The sequence below is a fragment of the Leishmania panamensis genome, assembly GCF_000755165.1.
Source record: "Leishmania panamensis strain MHOM/PA/94/PSC-1 chromosome 31 sequence".
NCBI classification, from domain to species: Eukaryota; Euglenozoa; class Kinetoplastea; order Trypanosomatida; family Trypanosomatidae; genus Leishmania; species Leishmania panamensis.
In genome coordinates, this window is record NC_025878.1 from 188,682 (window position 1) to 207,641 (window position 18,960).

Genomic DNA, 18,960 nt, shown 5'->3' on the forward strand with positions numbered 1-18,960 from the left:
GCAATCTACAATCGGCTGTTCGGCAAGAACGCTACGCTTCTAAGCGTGGAAGCGGCCGCACAGAAATTGGGCATGCAGAAAACAGCGGCGTCAAGAGAAGAAAGTGTCCGGTGGTAAAACAAACGCAAAGAGGAGAGAAGCAGAGAGACCGCTAAGGCAGAGAAGTCCACAGAAAAAAAAATACAACAGTTAAAAGGGCCACCACTGGTTGACAAGACACAGCAATGAAGCAACTCGAATCGTTACATGATTCACACGTGGCACACGTGCCAACTGCCTATACACTGGAGCAGTCTTAGACGAAGAAGCTGAAGTACACAGTGGAAATGGTGCCAAAGACAATCGCAATGACGCCGGAGATCAGCAGGAAGTAGGTGCCGAGGTAGTGCCAGATCCCCACGGACTTGAGGCTCCAGTTGCCAGCGTACATGACATACAACGCCGGGAGGATAAAACCAATGAAGCCGCCAGAGAGGGAGCCGGCGAGGCCAAAGACGATGTTGATATCGGACACGACTAGGCCGAGGACGAAAGCGGCGATGGCGATTGGTACGCTCACCAGCGTATGCTTCCAGTACGGCATCGTCTCCACGTCCCAGTGCAGCACCTGAAAGAGGGCTGTGCGACAGGCGAGCATGTTCAGCGAGAAGGCGGCGCACAGCTTCACAATAAGACCAATAAAGACAACAAAGAATATGGGGCTCTGGTACGGGTTGTACTTGTCGAGGATGTTGCCCTGCAGAGAAGGTCCAAACTCCGCGTACCCGAAGAAGCCAGTGAGGAAGTAGAGTGTTCCACAGAAGCTGCAGCTCAGGATCGCTTGAAGCGTGACCTTACGCGTTGTACTGTTAGTGTTCTCGAGGATGATGCGGCCGACGTTCACCTGGCACAAGTAGCTAAAGCAGAAGATGGACAGTCCCGAGACGGCTGCGTTGCCGGGACGCACTGTGGCGAGGTCTTTGCGGATGCCGCCCTTGAACCCGTACGCGATGGAGTGGTAGACAACGCAGACGACAAAGATCATGATGGAGAGCACGCCAATGGCGGAGGCGTAGCGGAGGGAGTTAACTCTCTTAGGTAGCACCAGCGGCAGCATAAATAGCAGCCAGACGGCGGTCATGATGCAGCGCCGGCCGTTCTTCTGCTGCAGAAATGGCGGCACCGTAGGGTGGGCGAGGATCGGCTTGAGGATGTCCCCAATGGCCACCACGAAGCCAATCGCCCCACCTAAGCAGAGAATCCACATGAGTATGGCAGCAATAATGTCGCCACCACGACCGAAGAGAGCGCGGGCAAGTCCCTCGAAGCTGTAGATGCCGGTCTTCTGCATGGCAACGGATAGCTGCGTGATAGAATACACGGTAAGGCTGGTGATGATGATCAAGTAAACCACCGCCATTAGTATTCCAGATGTGTTGAAGGCGGACGGAATCGACATGATACCGGCACCTAGCGTCACACACGCCAGGTTGAATGTGCCAGAGAGCAGGCCACCGTTCGGGATGATGGCGTCGAAGACGCGAGCGAATATGTTTCGTCGCGGCTTGGTTCCCCCACCCTTCGCTTCATCTAGCACAATAGCGCTTGATAAATCCCGGCTCTCCGTAGCCCCGTCAATGTCGTCTACAGTTTTTTTCGCAGGAGCTTCTGAGAAGTCGAAAAGGGGCGTCTGGCTCCTACCCTTGGAGGTCTCATTCACCACGCCCACGTCCCTCCAATTTGGTTCCATATCCACCGATTGTGCAGCAAGTGCTTCATGGTGATCGCTGTGGCGACGTCCTTGTAGCTCCACCTCATCCATCTTGTGAATGTCGAGCAATGATTCGCGGTTGCCAGACATGTTTAGGTGCGGGCGTGCCTGTTTTCCGGCTACGTTAACGTGCTTGTGTGGCCGTGCTGTGTGTGTGTATGTATGTGTGTGTGTGTGTGATGTTCGACATCAGGCGGGGGCAGGGGAGTGGGGGGGAGGGGAGGGGAGGAAAGAGACGAAAAGAGACAAAGAGAGAAAAGAAAAGTTACCTTCTCGTTTTCTGGTGTGTGAGTGTTTTGTGCGAGCGTGTGCGTGTGTGTTTGCCTCCGGCTGTGCGTGCGTGGCTCGAATGGCTCCGCACTTTAGTAGTGCACGGGGTAAGAGGGGGGGGAAGGTTGGAGGGGAGCAGAGACACCTGGTTTACTCGGGCAACTGTTACTTCTCGGAATGCTTGTGAATGTGTAGTACACGAGAAAGAGTGAGGGCAAGACACCAGCGTTTGATACTTCACGCTAACCTGAGTGTTAGCCGACTCGTTGTCTGCATCCACGCAAAGGCGCAGAGAACTGAGACCCAAGAGAAGTGTGGAGGGGAGCTAAGCAGTAGCGAATGTTGCACTGTGGGTGGCCCCCGAAAGACACAAGGGCGGGAGCAGGGGCGCTCGCCGTGCTCAAAGTGTCCTTCTTGCTCTTTCGCTATGCTTCTGAGGTCAGAGGCATACGATGGAGATAAAAGACGTGCGTATGAGGTCGCGCGCCCTGGATGGCGTAAAAGCGAAAGAGAGGAGTCACACACCAAACGGATCTCGTTGTAGCGCCGTGTATATCTCGTGGTATGTTCGCAATATGTGGAGTGGAAAAAAAAAATAAAAACAACACGCAGAGGAGAAAGAAGCGTCAGTGTGAAAGAGAGAAGAGAGATTTAAAGTGCCTCCGTTGCTTGCTTGCCTGTTCGCGTTTGTTTGGTTTGATCGATGCAGATTTTGCATGTGCAGGTGATATGGGCGTATACAGCGCAGGCAGACAGGCATGGAGGTGTGTATGTGCGTTGTACGAGATCAGGCGTGCATGCATGTTTGCGCGTACGTTCGATCGTAGAAGCCGTAGAAAAGGGATATAAGCGAGGGAGGAAGAGCCAAAGGATGAAGAGGGTCGACTACGCCAGCTTCACTGTTGTCAACGCAGTGGGGGTGCTACTCCCATGAGCAGAGCCGGCCAAGCGTCGCTCGCAAGGCCGCCAACGGCACTCGTGTCCTACATAAAGAGAAACAAGGCCACGTGATGCGGGGAAGGGGAAGGGGGAGAGGACTCCCCGGCGGTATTTCTCGCTCGCGCACGCCTAAGGTCCATACATGCAGTGAGGGACACCACACACCCATTCATAGGTTTGACTTGCACTTTGTTTGCTTTAGGAGTGCCTCTGTTATACACTCTCGCCGTGGGTATCATATAGAGCAGTAAAGAGATGCACACGAGGTTGGGCTTTCTAACCAGGTCTGTGGTACACGCATGCAAAACACCCGTGGAAAAGGAAGACACAGTCGCCCTCTCCCTACCTAGGATGATATCTTCGCCCATGCACACAACACCTTCGACTGCCTACCGTAGCACAGGCTCGGCCAACTTCACAGGAAAGGATGAAGGGGGGGGGAGGAACGAAAAGAAGGGAAGAAGGAAAGAACGACACGAATTCAGCTGTGCGCTTCGTTACAGGCAAGACGTGGCCACTGTGGTCGTGTGTCTGGTGGCACCGTAGTAAAGGGTAAGGAAGCGCCACATTGAACCACAGCGGTCTTGCTGTTCGGAAGAGGGCGAGGGCGATTGCAGAAGCGAGAAAACACTGTAGTCAGTGTCCACAGCGCCTATCCCCCACCATCAAAGCAACAACCACAAAAAGAGAGAGAGAGAGACGACGGCAACATCAAAGGAGAGGCGGCTGAAAAACGCGGTGGGCCCGCGTGCTCGACATTGCACAGACGCCCAGTTCAGCTGCAGAGGTGGATCGACATGGGCATCAACCAGTGTCAGACCAAATGGTAGAGAGCGCGCGCGCGCCGTCAGAAATGGAAACAAGACAGAGATCACTGGCGAAACGCCAATCCCACACAAACGAGGAAAAGCGAAAGAAGTCTCGGCTCAGACTGGGGTTACTACACCGAGTCCACTGGGGTACCGCTGTGTTGGTAGGTCTAGCGAGAGAGGGAGAGGGAGAGGGGGGACTCCCCCGCTGGCCATGAACGCTGGTCTGCCTCTTGTTTTGCAACTTTCACTCCTCCACATCTCCCGCGGGCCATCGAGATTGCTTGACAAGAGGGGCTCAGTGCGCGACTATTCGCTCGTATTTGCGGGAATGATGTACATCCTTTACTGGCGCAGATGCGGATGGGGAGGGAGGGAGGGAGACGCACGCACACTTTGAAGTAGTCGGCACGGGCCGATAGGGGAGGGAAGAGAGGCAAAACTACCAAAGTGATTACCGCATCTGCTCCTTCACCTCTCTCTCTCCCCCATACACGTTACTTAGAGGGCGAATGAGCTCTGGGTGGTGCTGTAGATGGTGGTGACAGTGCCGAAAACTACAGAAACAACACCCCCGACAAGCAAAAGATACGTAGCCACGTAGTTCAGCAGGCCCACTTCGCGCAAGGTGAAGTGGCCAGCGTACATGTAGAACAGCGCTGGCATGATCATGCCGATGATGCCGCCGCAGAAGGAGCCCAGAAGCCCCAGGACGGAGTTAATAGTGGGGATGAAGAGGCCGCAAAGCAGCGCCGCCGTCGCTGGGATCGCCATGATGAGACAGTGCTTCCAGTACGGCACCTCCTCCGGCGTCCAGCGACAGAAGTGGTAGAGGGCGTCACGAAACGGGATCATGTGGAGGGCAAAGGCAACGCAGATCTTGACGACGATGCCAATGTAGCCCACCGCCATGTAGGGCTCCTTAATGGGGTCGTACAGGGAGAGCACCGAGTCTCGCACCTTGGAGCCAAAATCCAAGTAGCCAAAGACGCCAGCGAGAACGTAGAGCAGCATGCACAGCCCAGTGGCGATGGCCGTGTAGAGGGTAAAGTGGAACACCGTCTTGTGTTTCATCTCGAAAAAGATATCGTAGGCGTTGAGTTGCACCATCAGACTGAAGAGAAACACGCCGAGGCCCTCCAGCGCCTCGTTGCCCGTGCGCATGAGGCGCACCTCACTGCGAATCGACGGGTCGTGCAGTCCGTTCGTGGCGGAGTGGCCAATTACGCACGCCACAAAGTACACAATGAAGAGCACCCCAAAGGTGGACACGTAGCGCAAAGAGTTCACTTTCTTCGGAAACACAAGCGGCAGCATGATGATCAGCCACACCACTGATGTAATGACACGGTTGCCCTGCTTTGTTTTGAAGAATGCGGGCGCACTGGGGGCTTTCAAAATGGGGGTCAGAAGCGTGCTCGTTGCGATAATGTACGCGACAGACCCGCCAAAGCACTGGATGATGATGAGTACCGCCAGGAAGTAGTCGGCGCCGCGGCCGAGCAGCATACGCGCTGACTGGGCATAGCTCCGAAGTCCCGTCTTGATCATTACCTTCGCCAGCAGATTCATAGAGTAGACCGTACCGGCCCCAGCCAGGATGAGGTAGACGCAGGACATGATCACCCCGCTCAGGTTGAAGCCGGAGGGGATGGAAATGATGCCGGCACCGAGAGTGGCCGAGGCAAGGTTGAAGGTGGTGGCGAGGAAGCCGCCAAATGGCACAACCACGTTAAAGTAGAAGCGCAGCACGTGGATCGCCTTGCGCAGCGTCCCGGGTCGCTTTGGCGGATGCTGTCCAGCTTCGCCACCTTCCTCCTCACTTTCCAACACGTCTTTTCGGTGATCACTCTCACATGTGTCATTGTGCTTGCGGTGAAGCCGGTCTCCATCCAAAAGTACCTCCGACATGCCAAACGGGTCCTGGTCGATGTCAGACAAGTTGATGCGTAGGCGGCTTCCATAGTCGTCCTCCTTGAGATTATCATCGTTGTCCTGCATCAACTGTGGCCTCGGAAAGGCGGAATCGTCGCCCGGGTGAGTCTCGCGCTGCTGCTGCTGCTCATCCTCCCGCTGGCGAAGGTCTTGCACACTCTTCCCTAACGGCGCCCTCATGATTGCGTTGCGGCGAGAGAACGAAATAAAAAAGAGGCGCAATGGCCGAGTGTGCGTGTGGGGGGAGGGGAGGGAAGATGTCGTGCGAAACTGTGAAGCGGACGGTGAGCCGGGGGGCAACCGTGCCGATGTATAGAGCAAACGCGATCGATTGGTCGCAGTCGAAAAAAAAGGTGGACACGGCAGGGACGGCTGCGTGGGGGTGAGCGGGGACCTCAGCGTGGCATGCAGACAGTAGAGAGGGGGAAGGGGAGCAAAAGCAAAAGAAATGGAGAAGAGAAGGAAAGCACACAAGAGCGTCATGCGTGTCCCCTATCAGGAGCTACTGCATGCCTGGCAGTACCTGGCGAGTACCCGAGAGGACAGCACCACGCCTCTCCTCCAACGCCCCCCATTGCACAAGAGGGGGTTGGGTGCATGGTCCCTAGCCATCTCAGTCATGTGCGCCTCCGCGTTGTCTCTTACCGAGAATGCCACACCACCTATGATGACCGTCAAGCAAAAGAGAATGGGGGCAGCGAAACAAAACAAACAAAATAAACGACATATGCCGGCCCAATCCCGCAAGAGGTGGTGGCACAAGAAGAGCGATCGCGTTACTCCCCTCGTCTATTCCAGCACTCATCGCCTGCTCGTATACTGACAAGAGCTGTGGAGCACTTTTCTGTCGCTTCCCCGGCTGTTCGTTGAAGCTTTTCGCGCCCTCTGCTCAATCTGCACGCACATCTGCAGTCCACCCCCCGACATCTACTCACCCACGTACTCAGCGTGTGCCTCACATCTAGGGGGAGGGGGGGGGGAGTGGGAATGGGCGGGTGAGACAAGAAGCAGAGAAGGCGCGAGCACTCGTGCGCGTCTGGACTTAGCAAGGCGCTTTTCCTCTTTTTTATGCGTCTCTGCCGATCTACGGACCCGTGCTGGCGTGTGTGTGCCATCGCACACTCACCCAAGAAGAAAGGCTAGAGAGGCACAGGGAGGGAGGGGGGAAGTCATGGTGAGGGCAAGACAGAAGAAGAGGGGAGGGGGACTGGGAGGATACGCAGCGCACACATATATATATCGGCCCGATGCTCAGCCACTCTGCTGCTTCGTACGGGCGCGCACCTGTACAGCCTAAGAGAGCCGTCGAACTCCTCTCCTCATCAACCGCCACACACACAGCTGCCATCGATCTCCTCTCTGCCTCTTTTTCACACTGCCTTCTTGCAGTTCCTCGCCGACATCTCCGAGGGCAGCCCTTCAGCCTGGAAGGTGCCGAACACCCAGTCCCAGAACATGATGTACTGGCCAAAGTTCACGCGCGGCTGTCGGTGGTGGTAGTCGTGTGCATTCACGTTGAAGATGTATGGAATGTGGAGGTCTAAGCGGGTATGGTTCAGGCTGGCGAGGGTGCCGCCAATGAAGATGAAGAGGACGGCTGTCAGTGCGTGCACCTGGCCCACCGGGGCCATACGTGTCAACAGGTACAGCGCCAGTAGGTGAAGATACTCTCCGGAGACGTACTCGACAGGGTTGTCGTTAATGGCGTCGCTGTTGCCACGGAAGGGAGACATCTGCCGGTGGTGGTGTTTGTGGATGAGGGGGTAGATGGGGGGCCAGTGTAGGGCCCAGTGAAATAATGTGTAGAAAAGGTCATAGAGAATGAAGAGTGCTGGCAGGTGCACCGGCAGCCACAACAGCGACCGCACCACGGCAGGGCGGTCCAGGAAGTTGACTGACATGCGGCTCACCTCTGTGTTGCGGATGAACAGGCACATGTGGTATACGAAGAGAGCTGTCACCACCTTGGCAAAACCAATGTACAACTTGTCCTTCATCGACAGCTTCTCTAGCGGCTTCACGCGCACCGGGATGCGCCCCTTTACCACTGCCTCGATGGCAGGGATGACGACGCGATTGTACACTCCGAAGCCCGCAAAGATGATACCCAAAAACGCGGCCTCGGCTCCGTACTTCTGCATCCGCGTCAGAGCTCCCAGGTCGAGGGAGACCATCTTGGCGTAGAGAGACTCCACGGCGTGGAGACTGGTGTGTGAGTGGGCCATGAGGCTCTCTTTCAAATCGCTCGATTGAAGAAGAGGGGAGGGAGGGAGGGAAGCAGAGAGGGCTCAGCTAGACGCATGTGCACGCAGAGACGGAGAGAAGCTGGAGCTGGCAGACAGGAGAGAAAGGAGGCGGAAGGGAGATGGGGTAATGAGAACAGCAATCTGAGCAGCTTTTTATTTGTCTTTCTCCTAAACGGGAGCACTGCTTTGTTATTCAACGAAAAGACGTAGAGTGGGTCAGCGGAGGAAACGAATGGGGTGGGAGAGATGGAAGGGAGAGTGAAGTGCGTCGGGGAAACTGCACGTTTGTCCTTCCTCTCATGTGGCTGAGGGTTCACAACAGACGGCAACGGAGGCGTCACGCGATCCTTCATCGCTGCCCAATGGGGGCGACAAAGACTGCATTCGATACTGCAGGGACTATTTTTAAGAAAAGAATTGCTGTTGGCCTACGCTGCCGTGGAAAGGTGCTTTATCGACTCTCTCTCCCTCTCTCGTATGCGTCTGTCCATGTGTGCACGTAAGCACCGCCACCCAGCCCAACACCAACAGTGTGTTTCTTGACATATTTGAGCCTCACAAGTCCTCCGACAGCTCAGCGGAGGGACTCTCTGTATGAGGCGGCAACGTCGACACCTCTTCCACAGTCTCTGCTAGGACTGGCAACTCGCTCGCAACGGGCTCCCCTTTCCCATACAATGCTGGCAGCGAGACCGGCAATTCATGGAAAGGCGGTGTAGCTGTGCTTTGGAGAGTAGATGCACGACTGTCATGAATGTGGCTCTGCTGTACACGATACACTGTCGGCCTCGGCACGACGCTAATAAGCAGCAATACGCCGCCGGTCACCGCGATAATGGACGCCATCATTAACGTTTGCTTGAGAAAGGCCCACATTGGTTGCAGCACTGTGCACCAAAGGATAGCCATGCCCGGCACGCATTTTAGCATCCACGGAACACGCGTCCCCTCGGCCACGTAGGAGACGCGATCGAGTTCGTGCATGTTTGCCTGACCCTTGGCTACGCCGACGGACAGAAGGTCGGCGGCAGACTTCATCTGTGACTTCTCTTGCTCCATCAGTGCACTCATCTGCAAGGCGCCGTCTTTCATCTGGTGAATGGCCTGCTGAATATCCTTCATGATGCAGTCCTCCGGGGTGGTGGCGGCGCCGGCAGCAGCGGGCGTGCCGAGCGGATGTACCGCAAAGGATGCCGCAGCGCTTGGCCCCCTCTCCTTGTCATCGGGGTTTTCCTTCGGCTGGGCTACGCTTCCCAGCCCCGGTGACACATCCTGCGCGCCAGTCGCAGCGGGAGAAGCGCCTTCGATGAAGTGAACTGCAGCCGGCGGGATGTACGCCGCCTGGGGCGGCACAACATCCGAATAGATGCGACCTGCGCTATCGAAGGAGGCATCAGTGACAGCGGTTAAGCCGCGCTCGAGGGTGCGAGGCGCAGTGCCTACGCAGCTGACAGGGAAATGCGCAAGCGTAGGGGCTTGCGAGAGATACTGCGTTAGAAGCCGCTGCGCAGCGCTGGCATCGTGCTGAAGGTGAGTGAAGCGCGCCTGCAGCTGTTGGCGGTAGTACGCGCGCAGGGGAGCGTCCATACTGTCGTCTACTGTCTCCGACGTCTCTTGCGCGTTGCCGGTCATATTGAATGCCGCCTCGGCGACACGTTGCTCGAGCCGTCTGGCTTCACGAAGAAGCTCTCCGAGGCGCCGAATGCAAGACGTACTGGCACGGTTGCCTTGATAATGGGATGCAGCACAGCTTCCTGCGGAGGATGACATGAGCATTTCTACTTGTTTCACACAGCGGCTGAGACGATGATGGAGGGCGTAGATATCAGCAGCGCAGTGATTCTCCGCACTCTCCGATAACAGGGGAGGCGGCGCAGATGCCTCCGAGACCATGAGGCCGATGCTCTGAAAAGTGTGAGAGGTGGGAGACCCAGGTGGTCTTCTTACCAATCTTCGAATACCGTACAGCTGCCTATACACGTGTGGGAGCCAACAGTGAGGGGGAGGGCAGGGGGGGGGGTTAGGACAACAAGAGGCGGAGATTTCCGAGAGACACAAAAAGGGGAGAAGCAGAGAAGGATAGCTCATGCGCCAGGAATGAACGTTCCAGCCGCAAGTACTCCAAAGGGATCTCGATAGGTCCCAGTAAAAGCCGAATGCTCGTCGTTTCTGACTGAGCCGCTCATCACTGTGGCCTCATTACCCGGTAACGACGTTGTTTAGCGTGAACAGAGAAGCGTGGGAGGATTGCCCCACTTCTCCCCTCTCTCCTCCCTCTTCCACAAACAAGCAAAACGTTGGTCACTGTCCGCAGCGTTCGGTTGCTCATTTTTTGCGAGAGAAGCGCACCGCTCCTCCACCTTCACTGTTACACTTTCTGCTTCTCGGCTGCCATCGTTGCCTCGAGCTCTGTGGTGTAGGCGTCCGTCAGGTATCGCGCATAGCACATCACCGCCTTGAGAGCCTCTCGATTTTTTTCAGCTTGCAGCACCGCTACACACCCTATCTTGCTGCCCTTCGCGTGCAGCGCGTAAGACAGTCGCTGGCGCGACATACAGGACACGCAGAGTGGTGGTGCTCGAGCGCTGTGGCCACTGAGGTGGGCGACGGTGTCACGTGCGAGATGACCGGCAACTCCGCAAAGCTGCTGCACAAGTTGAACGGCTTCGTGCAGTGTCTGGAATGCCTTCTTCCGTGCTAACTTCTTTGCCGGACGTGAAGAGGACGAAGGCACCCAATACCCACCAGACACGCTGACTGAAGGTTGAGAAGGTGGTGGTGGCAGCACGGAGACAGAAACCTCGACTGCTTCAACATCCGTCGCCAGCAGAACGAGCCGCACGCGCCCTGCCTTTAGGCACTTCAGCACCTCCTGAAAGCCCACAACGTATCGCTGCCGCGCCTTGAACTGCAGCGGCTGTTTCTTCCTCAAGTCGTGTTGCTCCTTGTAGAGGCCCTGCAGCAGCGTGAAGCAGAGGTCGTCAAGCATGTCAGTAAGCACGTTAGTACAGTAGGCTGCGGCGAAGAGTGAAGACTTCATCGCACGCTGTGACCGCGAAAGCGCCGCACTGAGTGGGAGCGAAAACGGAGCAGAGACCAATGCCTTGTGGGGGTCGGGCAAGGTGTCACGGTCTGCTCCGTCGCCGTTCATGAAGCGACGCACTACCGCTTGAAGGATCTCTTCAGTGCAGATCTGTGGGTACCGGCCGGTGCGCTGATCCACCCACGCGCTGTGCGGGTGTCGGCCCACACCCAGCCACGTTGAGGGAGGGTAAAAGCTTCGGTACGGGGACAACAACAGCGCAGCGTCACTGGAAGAAACCATTAAATGCGTCTGCTGCATACCGGCACCAACTGTGTCAGACAGCGCTTGACTACTTCTGTCTGCATCTCCTCTCAAGAGACTTTGCAGCGCACGAGCCTGCAACTCGCGCCGCAGCCGCAGCTGGTGAGCGCGAATACACCTTTTCAGCTTCCCTGCCTGCCTGTATCGGCGACTCTTCATGGCTGCGTCCAGCCTTGCGTAGAGTGAGTTCATGGCCGCTACGGTCCGCTCGACGGTTGCCTGGGAGTCACAACACACCTTGCGCGTCCCCACGTCAGCACGTGCGTCACCGTCGTTCACTCCGTTGTCGGTCCATACCTCTGTGGATGATAGGGAGCTGAGGGAAGCTGGAGAAGCCTTGAAGCGCTCTGCTTGCGCAGCTGTACAAGCGCACATTTGCGGCGTCGGTGTCGGCAAGAACTCCAGCGCCCACCGCCGCTGTACGTGGATGCCGCGCTTCAGCTTTGTGAAGCGCGCGCGGTGATTGAAGGGAGTCGTCACGGCGTTTGGGTTCCATTTTTTGCCTTTGATCTTCGCGCGCACGGCCTTCTCCGCATTTCTCGCGGTAGTACAACGGGGCTGTGAGGCGTTCGCCATGTGGGGGAGGAGGGAAAAGAGCTGCTGCGGCTGTGTAGTCGTCGGTGCGGACGTCAATGGAGGGGCATTCTTCCTCCTTCGCTTCTTGTTATTGGTGCTGCACTGTTCTTGAGGCCGGTGCTGCTCCAGCAACGCGTTCTCAGAAAGGGGCATGTCTCCCCATCACCGAGGTCGTGCTGCTTTGAGGTGTGCAACAGCGGCAAAAACCGTCTGAAGCGCCCCACATGCGGAGCGGATGACAGCGAGAGAGAGAGAGAGAGAAGCGCAAAGGCAACGAGCAAAGGTGCAAAACGTTCAGGAGGAAGAACTGGACAAGACAGTGCCTAGTGCGACGAGGCGTTTTGTGTGAGCTCTACCGCACCGTAATGCTACCGCCTCACGCGAGCGGCGCCTCTCTCCTCCTCCCTTCTCACAGTGACAGGGTGAAAAGAACAGGCTATGCTGGTGGACTTCCAGGAGCCTCACGCGTATGCGCGTTACCCCCACTTCTGTCCTCTGTGTGCTCTCATCAGTTTCGTGACGATTTCCTTCGCTATGAAAAAAAGTGGTAGCCACTAAGGAGGGGCACGACTTCAACGCCCACGCACACACACCGGTGCTGCCACTCTCGTTCTCTACCGCCTTTTGCGCCGTCCTTAGTCGTCAAAGAGCCAAGTCAGTCCGCACTTCACGTGCTGAAACGTCTCCACAGGTGACACACGCAGGAGCGGCATGCCGTCAGCTGTCGTTGTTGGCGAAGCGGCAGAGAGCCCAGCGTGTGATAATCCGCTCTGCAGCTCCACCCCGAACCCAGTGTTCCCTTTCCCTCCTTTGCTGCTAGCTCCGTCGCCTGTGACGGGCTTGAAGGCGGCAAACCAGCTCAAGCAGCACTCGAACTTTCGAGGGACAATTTCGTTGAAAGGAGTAATGGCGAGGCGCGGTATGTGCGAGACAAACGAGAAGCCAACGGAGGCGCGCGGGTAGTCGCGCACGTTGTCGACCATGCAGGCGTTGGCAAAGGCCGTCAGCGAGGTGCCCCTCCACCGGTTCCCAGCTACTAGTGTTGAGTCTTCCGTGTTTCCGCCAGGCATCGTCGTCTCATTCTCTCCTTCGCCACCTGTGCTGCTGTTCTTCTGCGGTGGCGGTGGCGCAGCGCGGTGGCTCCTCTTGCCGCGTGCTCTGCTGCCCGCCTGCTTCCCTCTCTTCAGTTCTAGCTCCGCTGAGACAATCGAGTACCACCGCCGTGCGTGATGGAGACCGTTGTAGTCATTGCTAAAGCCGCGTACGAGCGCTGCGTCCCACCGAGGCCCCTGAGTCGCCCAGAAGTACGGGTGCATACAAACTCGACCCATCCAAGAGCCGGTTCCCTCGGATGCAAGTGGAGCAGCGTCCGCTGGCTCCGCATCTGTACCCCCTTTGGATGCCGTTGGTGGGGCCACAACAGCATTCCACTCCAGTGGCATGACCACGGAAGACTGGTTGCGCAGCGTCAGCGTCCACCGCGAGGACAGTGGCACCTGCACCCACGACTCTGACCATAATTTGCCAAAGATAGTCAGGTACGACGTGTGCGCGGAGAGTGACTTCGCTGAGTCTGCGCCGTCCGTGCCGCCACCGGCCTGACACAATTCCACTCCCGGCCCGCCTGACCAGCGCATGCGGTAGAGAACACGCGACACATTGTCGAGTGAGTACGAGTCAGTCACGTGCTCAGATTTGTTTGTGAAGGCTGTGGCTGCACCAGGCCCCATCCAGCGCTGCCAGATGCTGGGAAGCACAAAGTGCTGCACGCTGCTGTCGTAGACGTCCTCGACATGCAGCTGCAGCAGTGCATCGTTTGGATCCACTGACGCCGTCCCCTTCTTGGAGCTCTTCTTTGAGGCAGAGGAGGAGGCGGGGACCGCGCCCTGGTGCTTGGCTCCGCTGTTCATCACAGTGGAGCGCGTTGCGGAAATGAGAGTGCTGTGGCGTGGGTTGCCTTGGCTCATCTTGACAGCGAACGAGTCCTCGAGCAGCGTCACCCGCTGCACCTTCGCCCTTTCCGGTGAATACTGGCGCTCCGTGCGGGTCAGCTGATGTGTGGTAGAGATTTCCACCGCGTCGGCCCAGTTGCGTTGCTCTGGTGCTGTCACAGGGTTGATGCGCGCATAGGTGAGGCTATGGTGCAAGCCTCCCCTCGTCGCTGATGCATCGCTCAGTTCATCCCGAGTTGCGCGGGCTGGTGCTGCAGCCCCTGCAGCCGGGTTGCTTTCCTCAACTTTCCAGCTCGCGCTGCCGCGTACGTAATACGGCACACTCTGTGGGCTGTCAAGCGACTTGCCAGGCGCATTGAAGAGCGCTTTGGGGTCACGTGTGTCCACGGTGGGGTGTCCGGACTGCGGAAAGATTAAGAAGCGCGCCTGATCAACGTTGCCCGGCGCGCTCACGTAGCCGCCCAGAAGTGGTCTCCAGCTGCGTGCGATCCTCCGAGCTGCCCAGGTGGACGTGCCAGGAGCCTCGTGGCCGACATTTTCTTCGCCTAGAACACGGCACCAGTACACCTGCTTCTCCTCCTGGATGACTTTGTCCAACAGTTCCTCCACCTTCAGTACGGGTACATCGCTGGCGGCTACTACAGCAGCGGCTGAGCTGTCCCTTGCCTTTCGCTTGTCCTTCATGGAGCACCTCTTCGCCTCACTGTCTGCCCGAGTGCTAATGACGAGAGTGTAGGGTGCTTTCTGTCCGTCTGCAGCTAGCTCTGCTTCCTGCGAGGAGCGTTGCTTTGTGCGGTGTAGCGCGATCGCCGTGGCTGGCGTGCCAGCCTTTCTGCCAGGGTCATGCCGGTAGTTGACGTTCAGAGGATGGTGTGGGTGCGACGGGAAGGAAAAGGCCCGCCACCGCAGTTCATCGCAGGCTATTGCATCATTTTCGAGGCGCTGCAGGAGGGCCGAGTCAATGCGCGGCTTCTTTTCTTTCGAGTCTGGAGAAGGGGTCTCCGCTACAGGCTTGATGTTGGCGTACTTGTGCTGCAGCCAGGAAAAGCATGCATCGCGTGGCACATCTACATAGCCAATATCGAGCTGTAAGGGGATGGTGCGGGTTTCACCGTGAGCGCCAGCTGCATCCATGACCGCTGTCGTGCTCAGCGCACGTTATTACAGAGCCGTTCCTTAAAGAATGGGTGAAGAAAGTAAAAAGGGACGATAGCGGCTTACTCTTCCATACGTATAGTTCGGAGAGTGTAGTGTTGTGCGGCCCGCGAGACAGCGAGAGACACAGCAGGGCATGGGCTTCAGGTGGAGTGTGTGGATGAAGCAGCGCTGCTCGGTTCACGGCCCCGGTCCCCTTTTTCTGGCGCCCTCTCACCGTCGCACATCGAGCGGTGCTCCCGCTGTGCAGCACCGAGACACAGTCGGCGTGCGTAAAGACAGCGCCTTGTCTCGCTCATGTCAGCACACAAGCCAGAGCCACGATTTGCAAACCGGCGGAGATGGAAGGGGTCGAGAGAGATAGAGAGAAAGAGAGAGAAGTGTGCTCGCGCGCACCCCTCTTGCTCCTCTCCCACTTCTGTCCGACTCTGCTTAATCGGTGGATCGACCATTTTGTTTCTCCCTTTATAAGCCGCCAACACAGCACACCGAGCCCAGCACGACGCAAACACATCAAGTGGACTTCAAAGCGGGGACGGCCTTTTCGCCAGCACACAACCTCTCGCTAGGCGCTCGCTCTCTGCGTCACACAATGCAGATCGGTGAGGCGGGCTGTGGCCTTTTCCTCCACAGACATCATGCCGAGTCGCTCTGCCTTCTCTTTAATGAATGTCCACACGACCGGCGCGGTGCGCACTGCGTCTAGCGGCGTGCGCTCCACCAGTTCAGTGAATGTTTGCAAATCCTCGCGCGTAAGAAGCTCAGCGCGAGGTTGGCGAATGACAAGGCTGTTTGTCTCCTCCTCCACCACTACTTCACCCTCCTTGCCGAGTTTCTCTAGTAGACTTCGGGTGAGAAAGAGGCGTGGTGCGTCTCGTAGTGCGCCTGGGCATGCCTTGGCAAACAGGTCCACCGCCTGAAGAAGCTCAAGGGCAGACACCTTTGTGAGCTCGTTGCGGAAGTCCACCTGCAAGGGTCCAGGAAGGGGTCGGTAGCGGCAGTGGGTGTTCCAGTCATTGGTAAACAGAATCTTGTTGAACGTCTCGCGCACGTCAATGTCCAGCTGGGCGTAGTACGCCTCCTCCGCTTCATCATTGCTGGCAGCACTGCCTCTGTCATCCGTATCCTCCGCCGCCGCTGCGGGAGGGCGCGTGGCATGCAGCACAACATCCCGTCGCTTCAGCATCAGCTGCCCCAACGCCCCGGATATGTCTGGGATTTGGTGCCGCTCGCACAGCTCCAGAAAGACATCCACCTGCGTCAGTGACACAACGCTCAGCTCCATCAGATACGCAAGGCGCTTTGCAAAGTTCTCCGTCAGCTCCAACAGCGGGGTGAGGGACTCGAGTGGGATCTCGTCCCTCTTCTGAAAAGCGCCGATCAGCTTCACCACGTTACACATGTCTCTTGGACGCGGCACAACCATGACTATCCCTCGTGGTCGCAGCTTTGCACTCAGGTCGGTGTCGTTCTGAGCAACTTCTTCTGCCGTGGAAGCGCTTGCTGAGCTCCCAAGATAGTCCTTGCAGATCCGGAGGAAGCGATCCAGTTGGGCAGGAACAGGGGTGTCATCCTGAGATATGAGCCACAGCACCTCCATCACATCTGTGCGTGTCAGCTTGCCGGCTGGTGCGAGCACATCGCACACCCGCTCCACCAGCGCATTCACGAGAACGCTATCGGTTGACCTGAACATACGCGTCGCGCTCACCAGCCGAGTGAAGCTTGGTGGCGGGAAGTAAGGCAGCATCGGTAAGATGACCGGCTTGACGAGGGGGCGCAGGTACTGCTGATGCGGGGCGTTGAAGCGAGCAAGGATTGCAAGCCACCTTGTGAACATAGATGGCTTCAGTCCACACATGCGACGCAACCGCTCCTTTTCCAGTACCTCTGGGCTGTAGCTCTGCGTACGATCTATGTAGGATGCGGCAGCTGAGGTGGTCGATGAAGCCGCCTTCGTATCCGACTCCTCCGTCGGAGCTGCTAGTTTTTTCGCTGCTGCTGCCATCGTGCGGAGCTGCTTCTTCTCCTCGATGATGTGCTTTTCCACGTGGGCGTACATGCAGTCAGCAAGGAAGCGGAACGTGTTCATGGAAGTGTGCCCCATCCGTGCGAAGTTCGACAGTGCACGATATGCCGGCAGCGGCTCCAGTGGGACGCGCTTGTGCAGCACCGGCATGCGGCGCGCAATCATGCTAAGAAACGTCGGCGATGGCACGATCTTGGCGCGTGCCAGCGCCGTCAGTACGCGCACCAGATCGTGCGGGTCACGATAGTCGTTGATAAAGAAAGCAAAGTAGTTGCCGAGCAGCTGGAAAAAGGCCAAGTCACGCTTACGGTGCCCCGCACTGATGCCCATGACTACCAAGGCGCGGTACACCGTCGCGGACGTGATCTCCTCCTCGGCGTGCATCAGAATAGCGTCGGCGGAGCGCTGCACATCAGCCGTCTGTTTCTCAGCCACAAAGACGGCGCCGTCCTCCTCGTCCTCCTCGCCAGCACCTGTAGTCTCGGGGTTATGATCCTTGCCTTGTTGTGCTGCACCAAACATGCCATCAGCGGCGGGTGCCCACCCCGCATTGCCGGAAGACAACTGCTGCTCTTGCTGCCTCTTCTTCGCCTCCAACTGCTTCGCGGCGGCAGTGGCGAGTTGAGCAATGCGATCACGCACCGCATCCTTGTACTGGGTACCATAGCGAAGCATGGTAGACCGACTCCAATGGCAGTCGACAATATCCAGCAGCTGTGACACGTGGAATTCTTGCAGGCGGTCCAGCAGCACGGGAAACAAGATGTGCTCTTCCTGCAGTGACACGAGGGCGATGTTCTCTGTGGAGCGCAGGTAGGCGGCTGCGATATCGGTGAGCAGCTGCACGGGAAGCTCGTAATAGTACTGCTGCTGTTGAAAGATATACGCCTCGTCCCTTTTCGAGCCCTCGTGGACAGCATCATCGCCATCGCCTGCTGCTCCCACCGCGAGCGCCTCCGCCTCGAATGTGCCTTGAGCCGTTTCTATAGCCGCGGCACTGTGGGTGGCGTTTGCATCGCCGGCATCGGTCTCATCGCCGTAGAGTCTTTTCACTCCCCGCTTTGCTTTGTCGTCGGAAGTCGTCGCTGCAACCCTCCGGTAGAGCGACGCCGACTCCGAGATGGCAGACAGCGGTGTTGGGGCGGCGACGGACGCGACGTGGACACTGCTGATATGAGAAAGCTCTTCGTCGTCATCCTCCATCAGGTCTGCGACACCCTCTTCGGTGGGCCGGACAACGCGTCGCTGCGTACCGGCCCACCGCGTCTGGCAGTGAGAGGCGCCGCCACCCGACCCATAAAAGAATGCGCAGACTCCAGGCGACGGTGCCGTGAAAGCCCGCAGCACCGGTGCCGTTGAAAGCCGTCTCATCTCTGTAGAGAGAGAGAGAGTGGGTGTGGATGAAGAACACAAATATGGTGAAAGTAGATAAGCTCGGCCAAGAAAACGCCACCAAAGAGAAATCATGTGAATGGGAGTAGGACTGGGGACAGTGGGCCACAGAGAGAGCAAGCAGTTGCAGCGGCGGCACGCAGCGGAGATATACTTGGCCACGCTACGCATCCGTTGGGCAACGGCATGGGGTTCCTTCTTTACTTCAGCTGCGCAAATGCAAAAAGTGCAAAGGCACAGCAGCAAAAAAACGAGAGGTGCGCGCCACCTGTCTCTTTCGCCTCCCTCCCACCTCCTCTACTTTGTGCATGGGGGGTGAGCACCCAGCGCTGCCTACCTCTTGTACCCCCTCCCCTTCTCTTTCCATCTTATTCCCAGGCGCACTCCTGCGCTGATGCGCTGACGCCACGAACTCCAAAGAACCACATCGCCGATAGTCACTCGTCCATCCCACTCCGCCACGCGCATCACGCACCCTTCAACCACATCAACGCCTCACCTACCCCTTTCCTGTGTGTCCACCAGAAGGGTGTGCCCATTGCGCACGCGAGTGAGGAGATT

General features: G+C 57.5%; 7 protein-coding genes across 7 annotated transcripts; all 7 read right to left on the minus strand.

The window, feature by feature from the left end:
• Positions 1-295: 295 nt before the first annotated feature.
• AAT25-2 (amino acid transporter, putative) lies at positions 296-1,840 on the minus strand (the record flags this gene model as incomplete). Its single annotated transcript, XM_010703143.1, has 1 exon — positions 296-1,840. One exon carries the CDS (start codon positions 1,838-1,840, stop codon positions 296-298), a length of 1,545 nt encoding a protein of 514 aa, XP_010701445.1.
• Positions 1,841-4,269: 2,429 nt separating this feature from the next.
• AAT25-3 (amino acid transporter, putative) lies at positions 4,270-5,883 on the minus strand (the record flags this gene model as incomplete). Its single annotated transcript, XM_010703144.1, has 1 exon — positions 4,270-5,883. The coding sequence occupies one exon, from the start codon at positions 5,881-5,883 to the stop codon at positions 4,270-4,272; it is 1,614 nt and encodes a 537-aa protein (XP_010701446.1).
• A 1,190-nt stretch (positions 5,884-7,073) lies between these two features.
• On the minus strand, positions 7,074-7,928 carry LPMP_310580 (C-5 sterol desaturase, putative; the record flags this gene model as incomplete). The annotated part of the gene is made up of 1 exon (XM_010703145.1): positions 7,074-7,928. The coding sequence occupies one exon, from the start codon at positions 7,926-7,928 to the stop codon at positions 7,074-7,076; it is 855 nt and encodes a 284-aa protein (XP_010701447.1).
• Positions 7,929-8,504: 576 nt separating this feature from the next.
• LPMP_310590 (hypothetical protein) lies at positions 8,505-10,037 on the minus strand (the record flags this gene model as incomplete). Its single annotated transcript, XM_010703146.1, has 1 exon — positions 8,505-10,037. One exon carries the CDS (start codon positions 10,035-10,037, stop codon positions 8,505-8,507), a length of 1,533 nt encoding a protein of 510 aa, XP_010701448.1.
• Positions 10,038-10,317: 280 nt separating this feature from the next.
• Positions 10,318-12,024, minus strand: LPMP_310600 (hypothetical protein; the record flags this gene model as incomplete). Its single annotated transcript, XM_010703147.1, has 1 exon — positions 10,318-12,024. The coding sequence occupies one exon, from the start codon at positions 12,022-12,024 to the stop codon at positions 10,318-10,320; it is 1,707 nt and encodes a 568-aa protein (XP_010701449.1).
• A 482-nt stretch (positions 12,025-12,506) lies between these two features.
• On the minus strand, positions 12,507-14,957 carry LPMP_310610 (hypothetical protein; the record flags this gene model as incomplete). Its single annotated transcript, XM_010703148.1, has 1 exon — positions 12,507-14,957. One exon carries the CDS (start codon positions 14,955-14,957, stop codon positions 12,507-12,509), a length of 2,451 nt encoding a protein of 816 aa, XP_010701450.1.
• Positions 14,958-15,543: 586 nt separating this feature from the next.
• On the minus strand, positions 15,544-18,570 carry LPMP_310620 (mitochondrial RNA binding complex 1 subunit, putative; the record flags this gene model as incomplete). Its single annotated transcript, XM_010703149.1, has 1 exon — positions 15,544-18,570. The coding sequence occupies one exon, from the start codon at positions 18,568-18,570 to the stop codon at positions 15,544-15,546; it is 3,027 nt and encodes a 1,008-aa protein (XP_010701451.1).
• Positions 18,571-18,960: the final 390 nt, after the last annotated feature.